At 38.6% G+C, this 12,096-nt stretch overlaps 1 protein-coding gene across 1 annotated transcript in view; it reads left to right on the plus strand.

Annotated features, from left to right (window-relative positions):
* GABBR2 (gamma-aminobutyric acid type B receptor subunit 2) overlaps positions 1-12,096 on the plus strand; it is a 502,001-nt gene that overhangs the window by 185,431 nt on the left and 304,474 nt on the right. The window contains exon 3 of the mRNA XM_075705561.1: positions 8,372-8,542. Coding sequence (XP_075561676.1) covers positions 8,372-8,542 — 171 coding nt within the window. The remainder of the gene's footprint in view (positions 1-8,371; positions 8,543-12,096) is intronic.

Consider the following 12,096-nt stretch of genomic DNA (forward strand, 5'->3'; position numbering starts at 1 on the left):
AGTATGATGGAGTCTCCAGAGCTTTCATTCAAGTAAATATTTAAGAGTATTTATGACAGGTAAAAATGTAGCTGATCTATCACTGCTGGAAAAGCATAATTTCTTGTTAATATTTTCTTCTTTAGTCCCCCTTCTTTCTTCTTTCAACTTATGTCAGTGCATCACCTGTGCTATTTGGGGCTCAGGGTTAGAGTATAGCTAGTAGGGAAGATTGCCACTTTGATTCCTAGGTCCGGTTCAGAACCAGCTCCTTTAGTGTCTGTGCATAGACACTCTTGTCACCAGCAGCTGTGCAGGCAAATTGTCAAGAAACATTATCTTTGTTCCTTGATCTTTATTACTGTGTGTTGCTTTCATCTGCTTTGAAGATCTGTGCAGTGCCTCTGTCAATGAAATTGCTGCACTTAGCTTCTTATGTTGGAATATTTTCCAAATATATGGATGTTTGCAACCATCTTTGCAATGTTTTTTCCACATACCTTTTCTCTAAATCATCCATCAAAGTTGATTTGATGATGTATCTTGTGCACTCGGGAAGCTGGCAGCTCACGGCTTAGACAGGCATACTCTTCGCTGGGTAAAGAACTGGTTGGGTGGCCGAGCCCAGAGAGTAGTGATAAATGGTGTTAAGTCCAGTTGGCGGCCGGTCACGAGCGGTGTTCCCCAGGGCTCTGTTTTAGGGCCAGTCTTGTTCAATATCTTTATCAATGATCTGGATGAGGGGATCGAGTGCACCCTCAGTAAGTTTGCAGACGACACCAAACTGGGTGGGAGTGTCGATCTGCTCGAGGGTAGGATGGCCCTGCAGAGGGACCTGGACAGGCTGGATCGATGGGCCGTGGCCAACTGTATGAGGTTCAACAAGGCCAAGTGCCGGGTCCTGCACTTCGGTCACAACAACCCCATGCAACGCTACAGGCTTGGGGAGGAGTGGCTGGAATGCTGCCTGGCCGAAAAGGACCTGGGGGTGTTAGTAGATAGCCGGCTGAACATGAGCCAGCAGTGTGCCCAGGTGGCCAAGAAGGCCAACAGCATCCTGGCTTGTATCAGGAATGCTGTGGCCAGCAGGAGCAGGGAGGTGATTGTCCCCCTGTACTCGGCGCTGGTGAGGCCGCACCTGGAATACTGTGTCCAGTTTTGGGCCCCTCACTACAAGAAAGACATTGAGGTGCTGGAGCGTGTTCAGAGGCGGGCAACGAAGCTGGTGAAGGGTCTGGAGAACAAGTCTTATGAGGAGCGGCTGAGGGAACTGGGGTTGTTTAGCCTGGAGAAGAGGAGGCTGAGGGGAGACCTTATCGCTCTCTACAACTACCTGAAAGGAGGTTGGAGTGAGGTGGGTGTTGGTCTCTTCTCCCAAGAAGCTAGCGATAGGACAAGAGGAAATGGGCTTAAGCTGCGCCAATGGAGGTTTAGACTGGAAATTAGGAAAAATTTCTTTACGGAAAGGGTGGTCAGGCATTGGAACAGGCTGCCCAGAGAGGTGGTGGAGTCACCATCCCTGGAGGTGTTTAAAAAACGGGTAGATGTGGCACTTCGGGATATGGTTTAGTCTGGTCTACCCTTGATTAGTCTAGAGTGGGCTTGGTAGTGTAGGTTAATGGTTGGACTGGATGATCTTAAAGGTCTTTTCCAACCTAGATGATTCTATGATTCTATGATTCTATGATTTGGATGAGAAGGAGCAGCCTAATATATCACTTTTTTTACTTTACATGCTATCATGTATTTCTTAAGGTTCTCTTTAGAATTCTTCTTGATCATATATAACTATTTTCTTATTCCAAGTATTGTCATTATATTAAAGTTTATTCGTAACTTGACTAGTAGTAAGATCAAGTTCAGTGGTAGTTTGACTGCACCTCTGGGCAAGGCGGCTTGTACAGTAAAGTTACTGTTAATCTTTAAATAGCGTATTAACATTTAACCTAAATCTTTATATTCTCTGTCTTTTAATATTTATTACAAAACATCAATTACCGTTCAATTAAAAATGCAATTTAATTGTTACTCTTCAATCTATTCTCTATCTCTGGGTTTAAGAGTATATTGTTTCACTTGTTATGTGACATCATCTAATGCTGTCTCAAGAGTTGCAGCAGGAAAATCTTTTAACTCTTTGTTATTTGTTAGTTTCCATTCTGGTCCTTCTAGCTCCTGGGACCATCAAGTCATCACATACCCACACTCGAGTATTATTGTTGTTGGCACAGACTTGTCAAAGCATTAGGGCTCCTGGCAAGGCACACAAAGGAGTGGTGTGTGGTGTCAGAAGTGCACATTGCCACAAATTATCGTCTTCCTGAGTTTCATCCTTGCTATTTTCCTATGACAAGATTCTATACGTGCAATCCTGTACCGTTGTAAGACTATTTTCTATGGAGCTTTCTGATATTCTGCCTTCTTTTTGGAAATAATTATTTGCATGCAATCTTTAGTTATGATGCTAATAAATGATATCACCAATCAATTGAATCAGCAGTTTATATCCTGTTTAGCAATGTTGATTTATCACCATAATTTAGCTTTCTAGAAAAGGTACAGGAAATACAGGTGGTATCTGCCATATATAAAAAAACTCTACATCATGACTAGTTTTGCAGCAAGAGGGGCAGATTTAAATTTCTAGGGATCATTAATACAATACTTGTACAAACCACAGTGCAGAAGCCTAGGAAAATTAAGCTAATCTCTCTGGTGCTCAGTAAGCTAATTTTCCCCATTTGCAAACATAAGTACACGCATGAATCAGTTGTCTTAGCAGACGACATTTCATTAAAGGCAGATTACCCTGTTACCTAAGGCTTTTTTTTTTTTTTTCTTTTTCCCCTCCAATGTATCATACTCCATGCACACAGTATGTAGCTTTGTTTCACAGCCTTCTCCTTTGGTGGGAGTGACACCTCATTCTCAATTTGGGATCGACAAATCCAGATGCTCAGGCACCTCCTGCCAGATGTGAGGAGCCTCCTTCGACCTGCTGGGGAGTTTGTGGTGGGAAATGCTTCTGATCCTCTAGCCACTCCGCTCCACAGGCCTCTCTCTGCTTTATGAGGGGAGTGCGGTTTGCTGCCCTACTAGCTTTATGGACCTACAATAACTTTGCTGAGGGTTTCTGTTAGTGATTTTCTTCAATTAATACAGTCCTCTTAAATACATGTGACTCTTAAACAGACCTGTTGCCTTAGATTGGGGTGACTGCTTACCCCAGGGATAGTTCTGCACTTTTATTTTAACCAGACTTCTGTGCGTTATTACAGTGACAAAATTTTAAACATAAATGCTTCCTGGAGATAATAAAACAACCAAACACCAGAAGAACACATATCATTTCTGGTGGCTTCCCTTCACTCTGGAGTTCTTGGGACTGCACAGTGGCTTCTATATGGAACATGTACACTCTATATAGTGTTGCTTCCTTTTCTAATCTTGTTTCAGCTCTCTACTACCCATCCTCTCTTACACAACTCCTAGTCTTTCCCATTGATTTTATTAGTGTTGCATCCCATTTTCTTAAATGAATGCTAGAGCCTATCATCTTACCATTCCCGCTTCTGTACTGTTTTTTTTAAGTGAATGCACTGTTACTTCCCTAAAACGGGAACATGCTTGCTTTAACTTGAAAGCAGTTTAGATTGAGGTTCTTTGTTTAATCTACCACACCTCATTTCAGCTTCATAGGGGGTTATAGAGCTAGCTTCTACTCCCCTGCTGCAGAATTGTTCCTTTCTACACTTTGTTTTAGCACTGTTTTTTTTCACCTCACTCTATCTAGTGTTGCTCACAACCCTTCCATGAAACTGTATGGATTGTCAAAAAAATTAATGTTTTCCTGTTTCAAAAAGTATCATCTTTCTGGAGAAAATTTAATTTATTAAAGCACATACCTGACCCAAAAACCTCCTTAATAAAATTATTCTGTATATTTTTCTGTTTTTCAGCAAAGTCCAGCAGTTCAAATTCCTTAACCTGGCCATCTGTCATGTTAGGCTGAAGCATTTCTCATAATAATTATATGATATTGTCTTCTGTCCATTATCAAATTCTACTTTCACTCTCAGTGTGAAGCCAAAGAAATTTCCTTGACTTCTGTGAAATTAGGTTTGATTGGGTTTTTTTTAATCTGAAAGTAAAATTTGTCTCACCGGCTTTTTCAATTTTGGGTAATTTCCAAGCCTTTTTTTTTTTTTTTTTTTTTTTAAGTACAAAAATGTCCTACATTTTATGACCTCAAAACTCTTTACCGTAAGACCCTCTTTTACACACATAGTGCTATCGGGTTCTTTCTGCATCATCTTTAATGTTTTGTTGTTTTTCTGTTTCACACCATTTCCTGAATTCTTTTGCTTTGGACCAATTCCAGAACTGTTATTCATTGCTTCCTTTCTATTCACAGGGTAAGATAAAGCCATTAGCTGTGTTCCTGCTCTGCTTCTCCATTGCTAGCAGTGAAGCACAACTGCTCGGCTCACTCTTGAGCCAGCTGTATATTTTTATTTTTAAAAAGGTAGAATCTACACTACTGCAGATCTGAGTGTAGGCATACTGCAAAATGTGAGGATGACCTACAGAGTTACAGTTACACCGGTGTAGTTAAATCTCACTAGCTAAATCTGATTTCCAGGTATTCAGATCACAGACTTGAAATCTGGTTTCTGAGGAAGCTGGTGAAAGTTGGCACTGACTTCAGTGGGGTTGGGGCTTCGTCTGAAATACTGGCTTGCAGTCACCCTTTGTGGACCTCTCCAAGTTAGCTGTGCTTTTGCTCCCCCATGGTCTGTGGGGTATATGACAGGGGGAACGCTGCAGTAAGCTAAACATTGTAGAAATAAATCAACTTCAGGTGATGTACTTGAAAGTCCTTTTACAGTGATTCTTTTCATATGGACTCCCCACTTGAATGATTTCTAGACTATCAATGTTATTGTTTTTCTTTAACATGTGCAAACAAAACACATTCTGATGAAACTCTGCTAACTATAACCCGTTTATATAGTAATCACACAAGCAATAGGAATAATTTAAAAAATCAGAAAGAGTGCATTTTAGCTGTTAAATAAAGTGTTTCATTTTAGAATTTGAGCAGCCAAAATTGTGATATTAAGGCAGCAGAATTTTTAATAAATTATGGCTTTTCTGAAGAAATAAACATTTGTTTTTCAATACCTTGGTCTATTCAGTTCTCAGTTTGTACTATAGTTAATATTCTTACTTGAATGGTAAATGTTATGTTCTTTTCCATTTAATAGTTTTAAACTCTGTTTCATCTCTGAAATCGCCATCTGAGTCATAGCTCATATATGGTTCCCTACATACACTCATTTTAAGTTCAGAAGCAGTTGCTCACAAATTGTATCAAATTGTAAGCAGATATTCTAAAGAAAGATTTCTCAGGGATGACCTGAGAAGTAGCTTCAGTTTTTCTGCAATATTCAACCTGATACATATATTATATATATATAAAAAAAATGTTTTTTTTTTCTCTAGACCTATATACACATATGCACAAAGTCTGTTTTCATATGCACACACACTAACACCACACACAAAATTATGATATACCACCTGGATTATGTCTACTGTGTCCTCTATTTTATAGCAATTTGAAAAAAAATTTTTTCCTGCCTTTCACCCCTTCTTGAAGTTTGGCTTTTGGCCATCACCTTTAGCAGTTATGTAAAATAATTTTCTGTGAAAGAATGGTATTATACACTCCACAGGCATTTATTGCCGAGTTATAATCCTGCTTATAACTTTTTTCTCTCTCACTCTTCCTCTATGCAGAGAGGCAGCTATGTAACATCTGTAACAATTTTTTTTAGCAATGTATGAATATGTACACACTGAAAATACAGTAATGTGAAAAATAGTACCTTTGTGGTTTGCCAAAAGTTATATGAGCAGTAGCATTGCCATTCAGCCAGATTTTTTACTAAATAACTAAAAGTTACAAAAAGAAATTCCCATAACAAAAAGCAGAATCAGATCTCTATGGCTTTCAGTCCTGTAGAATGAAGTGCAGAAACTGAAAAGTTTGACTTTCAATAGGTTCAAGTTTCAAATCAGCTATGAATAAACAACTTTAGCCCTAAAATACAGAGGATTTGTGTTCAATTAACAAGGGCTGTACCATCTCAATGCATATGTGGGTGGACTGTGTTGTGATCTTATTTGTTTTATTGCATAGGCTAAAGGGTTTTTTTAATCAATATTTTACTGATATTTCTATATAGCTGTGCTATATCACATAGTTTTCCAGTAAGTCTACATTGTGTCAATTTATTTATTGACATGACCTTTCATTAACACTTTTTAAAACGTAATGAGTTTTTCTTCTTCCTTTACCCTCCTTGTCCCTCTCAAAGCAGAATATTGAGTGCTGGTGATTGTTGGGTTAAATTCATTGCATGTCCCCAAACTCTCATAGGGATGACTTTGTGAAAACTTAAATATTTTCAATGACTTAACTTTTGTGAGAAAGAAGAAGAAAAAAAAAGACTGACATAACTATTTCAGGTTATTCATCCACCTCTCATGAGTGTTTTATTAAAATGGCCAGGAGATGCAGAATGAGACCATGGTATATGTGATGCTTGAAAGAAAGGCCTCTGAACATAGCCTACATTCCAAGAATTGTTTGAGCATGAAATTTCCCATTTTATATTTTAATAAAACCTTTCTTCAAAACGAAAATGAAGACAAATGTTCTTTTGTAATTCAGGTGTCATTAGTATTACACATAAACCTGGATTCATCTCATCTCACTTTACATGGCTGAGAAATCTAAGTTATGAGTCTTCTTCCTCTTTCTTTAATCAATGAAGAGAGGTAAGGTTTTGCTTCATTGTTTCCCAAGGAAATTTGGGCAATTAGGATACTAATTTAGGCACTTTGTTTAAGTCACTAAAATGTCAAAGGATGGATCTGAATTGCCTTGCTTATATCACAGGTCGTCACCCTAAAGCCAGCTCGCAGCTATAGAGACGATCCTCATTACTAAGGCTTTTCGTAATATTGATCAGAAAAATTTACCATTCAGTATGCGAACCTGAGTTAGGTGAACCTTGCTGATGTTGCTTGTCACTACTGTTACTTCAATGTTGCTTTTTACTTCTTTTTCTTAAGGATCAATCAAATTACATTCGATCCAAAACCATAATAACTTGAAAAGCAAGTCCTTTGCAGCCACCAGGTTGCAAGCAGCCAGGCTGCTGAGAGGCATTCCTCTTCATCCTGGATTTCTAAAGTAAAATTTTCTCTCTTTTTCAGTCAGAGATAGAAGTCCTTATTTCCACTTTCATTATGCAGTGGGTGCATGATGTTCAGCGTTACAAGGCTAGACAGCAAAGCTGGCTAGGTCTACCCGGCAGACCTTCATTCTTTTTTCCTTGAAGTCAGGTCTTCACAGACTCACTGCTGATTACTAAATGTTATGAAGTTCTAAGTGAGCCAACCAATAGGGTTTTGGAAAACCAAGACCACGATAGCACAGTACCTTATAGTGTAATTTTTTCATAAAGTCTAAGACAAGAGCAGTTGGTATATTAAAAATATTTTACCTTAGAATTACATGGCAGTAGAAGGTCTTAAAAAATCTCCTCTAGATAATGACTGGTGAAGAGAAAGAATCTTCTTTTTTTGAATAGTGGAGTGTAAACTGTCCAGTTACGCACTCTTTAAGTTGTTTGGATTTCAGGGGTTTTAGTTAAGAAAATAAACTGTATTCAGGTTTAGGAGGTTATAACAATGCCATATGTTCTTTGTGAGTCTAAAATCAGACAGAGAACGAGTTCTTTCCCTGTGTGGCTAAATCTAGATTTTATAAACATGAAGTGGAGGAAGCTGGGAGCCAGGTAAACTTCTGAGCTGCAGCCTTGGCTGCTATAATTGTTCCTGCTGTTTCTGGTACCTTTTTTATTACCTGAATATAGGAAGAGGTGCTACTAGAGGTTCACTCTCTAATTCAAAGAGTTTGAGAATATCCCCTTGGAACAATTCTCAACTTTTATGAAGAGAATGTAGAAGGAAGTTGATGGGGAATTCATCATACATATTTACTCCCTTAGAGCTTCTTGCTCTGCGCAATGTGTAAGATGCATGATCCGAAACAGATGATTTTACACCATCAACTTTTAAGATTCCCTCATTTAATCTTGCAGCAGGTGGTTTATAGAACCAAGGTATTTCAAAAATCCCTTTAAAAGTAAATGAGCAAATGGTGCTGGTAGAACTTCCAAGCTCTATGATGATGAAAATTCTCTACATGACCGCAGATGGTTTGCATCTTCTTGCACTGAGAAGAGTAAAGCTTTTCTTCTGGATGCTAGATGACTTATGGTGACGTTCTTTTTTTTGTTATTTGATTTTTTTTCAGCTTTCATTTGCAGCAACAACCCCAGAGCTGGCTGATAAGAAAAAATATCCTTATTTCTTCCGGACGGTGCCATCTGATAATGCAGTGAATCCAGCAATTTTGAAGCTACTCAAACATTATCACTGGAAGAGAGTAGGAACTTTAACCCAGGATGTACAAAGGTTCTCTGAGGTAAGATTTGCATAAGTTCCAGTACACAAAGAGAGCTACTAATGTCAGACTTCCAGTTCCTCCATTAATAACAATTAAGTAAAAAGAAATAGACCCGCTGTTTCAGTCTTGTTTGGCTTTGTCTTACTAGGTCACATTTGCTGTGCTGAATAAACTTAATTCCCTTCTGGGGCTTATTTGACTGTCTGTAGTAACAACGACCCATGCTTTCCCTTGACTGTTTTTTACACCACGATCATTACACCCACATGCAAAAAAACACAGGGTTTGGTTTTTTTTTTTTTTTCTTGTAGCAAATGTTCCTTTATACTCTTTGACTTGCCAAAGTGTATAATTTAGAAGGAGGCTTGTATCATGACATTGGTTCACTTAAAAGAGAGAATAAATCTAATTTCATTGTGTTCCTTTTGTGCTCTGATTTATTATAAGCATCAGTCTGATCAGTCTGAACACTGAGGGACAAAATCTGGTAAGTCTATGGCTGAAAATACTGGAGGAGCTTACTGAGACAGAAATGACTGAAGCCTCCAGAACTGATAAGATCACATACTATGCATCCTCCAAATCTTCTGAGTTTCACCCTGAGCAATGTTTAGGTCATAGAAATTGCAATAAAGAATGGGCCAAGTGCCTTAAGCATGGTTTTAACAATAAAGTAGTTAAAAGAAAACGTCCTATAAGCAATTAATCAGAGAAAGACAAGGGAAAGAGTTGACCCATTAATTGACAGAGAGGCAAAACTAATAGAGGCATGCCAGTTTTGTGGTTGGGTTATTTTTTCCCTTCCTCAGCATTCATTAAAAAGAAGGCTGACTGCATTCTGAAGACTAGCATAATTAAAACTAGTGAAGGAGGGTAAGAACAGGTTAGAGTCTGCTTAGATGAGTCAGATATTTTCAAATTGTCTGGCACAATTAATTCACTATGGAGTACTTAAGAAATCTTAGAGTCTTCCCTTATGAGCTTGGAGAATTAAAGGATAAAAAGTAAGTGAATTGTAGGGGGAGGGAAGAAATCTTTGTGTCTGTCTTTCCAAAAAATACATAAAGACCCAGGGAATTATAGACCAGTCAGGCTAAATTTAATTCCTGGAAAGACACTTGAGCTGATAATCTGTTTGGAATCACCCAGAAGATAAAAAGATGCTAAACAATGGCCAAAATGGATTTGACAAAAATAAATCATGTAAAGCAATCTAATTTCCCTCTGTGACAAGATGACAGGTCTTGAGGAGATGGGGTAGGTGATAAGTGTGATGCTTGATGACTTATAAAAATGTCAAAGGTGTTCCTAAAGAAAAGTAGGGAAACTTGATCTTGACAAAGATACTGTAAGAGCAATCTCTAACCAATATTCCTGCCACCAAGGTTAATTGACATCAGACCAGTTGAGTATTTGTTTTTAAAACAAATGCCAAAGTAAAAAGTCACCAAAAAGTATGATACGCTTTATTCTTCTCTGGCTTGGAATTATAATTTCAAAGAGTAATTATCAGTGGTTCACTGTCAAACAAGAAAGATGGGATTCTGTCAAATGATTTTCTCTAGAAAGAGATAAGGTTTTTTCTAGACAGTAGGATAGAGAAAATGTTTATTAAATCTGCAGTTGATACCTACTTGGGAAAAGCTGCAAGCACTTTGCAGAGGACAGGATTAAGTTTCAGAATGATCTTGACAAGTAAAGAAAGGTTTTAATATAAATAGTATGTAAGCGAAAAAGTACAAAAAGGCTATCTGGGCAGCAGATCTCCAGAGAAAGATATGGGAAACAATGAAATGAACCACAAACTGGGTAAGGGTCAAGAAGGTCAAACTGCTTGACCCACTGTAAAAAGCAGAAAGGAAGCAAACAGCTCTCATTTCACCACCCCGATATAATGCAATATTGACACTTGAGACACACAGAGTAAACTTCAACACTACTTAGTGCTCATTAGATGTAAGTTGGAACATCAGGTCTAGTATCATCTTCAAGAAGGAAGTAGATCAGAGACATCTATAAAAAAGTTCAGTAATCTAGAAACATGGAAACATGTTTTATGAGAAAGATTAAAAGCAGAAAACAGTAGAATAAACTGGGTAGGTTGTTGAACCTTCATTGTGGAGGGTTTTTAAGATAAGTCTAAACAAACACAACATAGGGATTCTTGGTCTTCCTTTGGGACAGAGGGATGGACTTCATGTCAGCATCACTCAAGAAATGGTAAAACTGCAGCTTTCAAGTGTTTGCTAGAGGGCTGCACTTGACTTCAAAGTCTTTCCATTCCTCTTGAAAGGTAAGCAACAACCTTCTGTGTCAGACTGCAAACTCTATTTAGTGTAATTCATTAAAGCCTTCAGGTAATGAAGGAATCAGTTAAAACTTCCTTGAACTCAGGTGATTTTTATAGAGCATGTTGAGTCTTGAGTCTTTGAAATTATTAGATCTCCATCCTTCCTTTTTCAGCTCCATGCAGAGTTTCTCCTTTCCCTGTGCAGACAGTAAAAGCACAGGAAAAACTGGAGGAGAAAACTAATCGGCTGTCTGGGAGCAGTGAGGGATGGGAGACACCAGCAGCAGAGGGGGAGAACACGCGATGGCCGGACAGAGCCCAGCCCCACTGCAAGGGAGGAGGGCAGGCCCAGAGGTCAAGGCCATGCTCAGCCAAGGGTGCAGGCTGTCAGGCAAGCAAGTCCATGGCGATGAGGCAGGTCCAAGGCCAAGCTGGGAAGTCGATCCACAGGTCAGGATTAGGCCTAGTGATTGCTGGGCAGGTCCGTGGCAGAGACTGAAGGCACAGGACTAAAGGTGTGGGTGGAGGTCTCAGAGGAGGGGCCATTAAGGCCTGTTAGTGACCTCCAGGTGCTGGTATAAGTCTATACATCCACTGAAACCATATTTCCCTCTAAAGGAACATCAGGAAAAGCTATCCTAACATTTTTTGAAAGTGACAAAATCATTGAATAGCATCTAAAACTTATCTCTTTGTTGTAAAATGCCCACTGAGTTTAGGATGTGATTCTTCTTTTCTATGCTGAAAATGCATTACAAGCCACTAGACCAGAAGTAACTGAATGTCATCTCTGTTTACTCTCCTGTAAAATAAAATAAACAGAAATAAATTAATGAGGTCTTTAGAGAAGCCTGTGTAGTAACTCAGGTGGTTTTACTCTTTAGCAGCAAGACAGAGCAATGCTCTCTCTCATTTTTCCATCTCCCAGAAAGACTATATCAGTCTGACAGACCTCCTTTTTCGTTTGTTTGTTTGTTTTGGTTTTTTTTTAAACCTAGAACAATTTGCATATCTGTCTTAATTTCTCCAGTTGTCATTCTACCTAAGCACATGTGGGGATAGATACTGCCTTCTTGTTCATGTTATATAGAGAAAACTTCATACTCATATAGTTTAGTCAACATGAACTGTAATTGTATTGGTTCAGCTGCCATCTAACTTCTGGTTTTTTGGGCTGATGACTTTTTTATTTAGCTGGATCACTGTCTCCTGTCTCTTTGCAATTTGTACTATGATCTTATATCCTGATAATTAACAAGTTCACAAGTTAGCTGCCCCTGAA

Source organism: Pelecanus crispus, chromosome 2 (assembly GCF_030463565.1).
Source record: "Pelecanus crispus isolate bPelCri1 chromosome 2, bPelCri1.pri, whole genome shotgun sequence".
Lineage (NCBI taxonomy): Eukaryota > Metazoa > Chordata > Aves > Pelecaniformes > Pelecanidae > Pelecanus > Pelecanus crispus.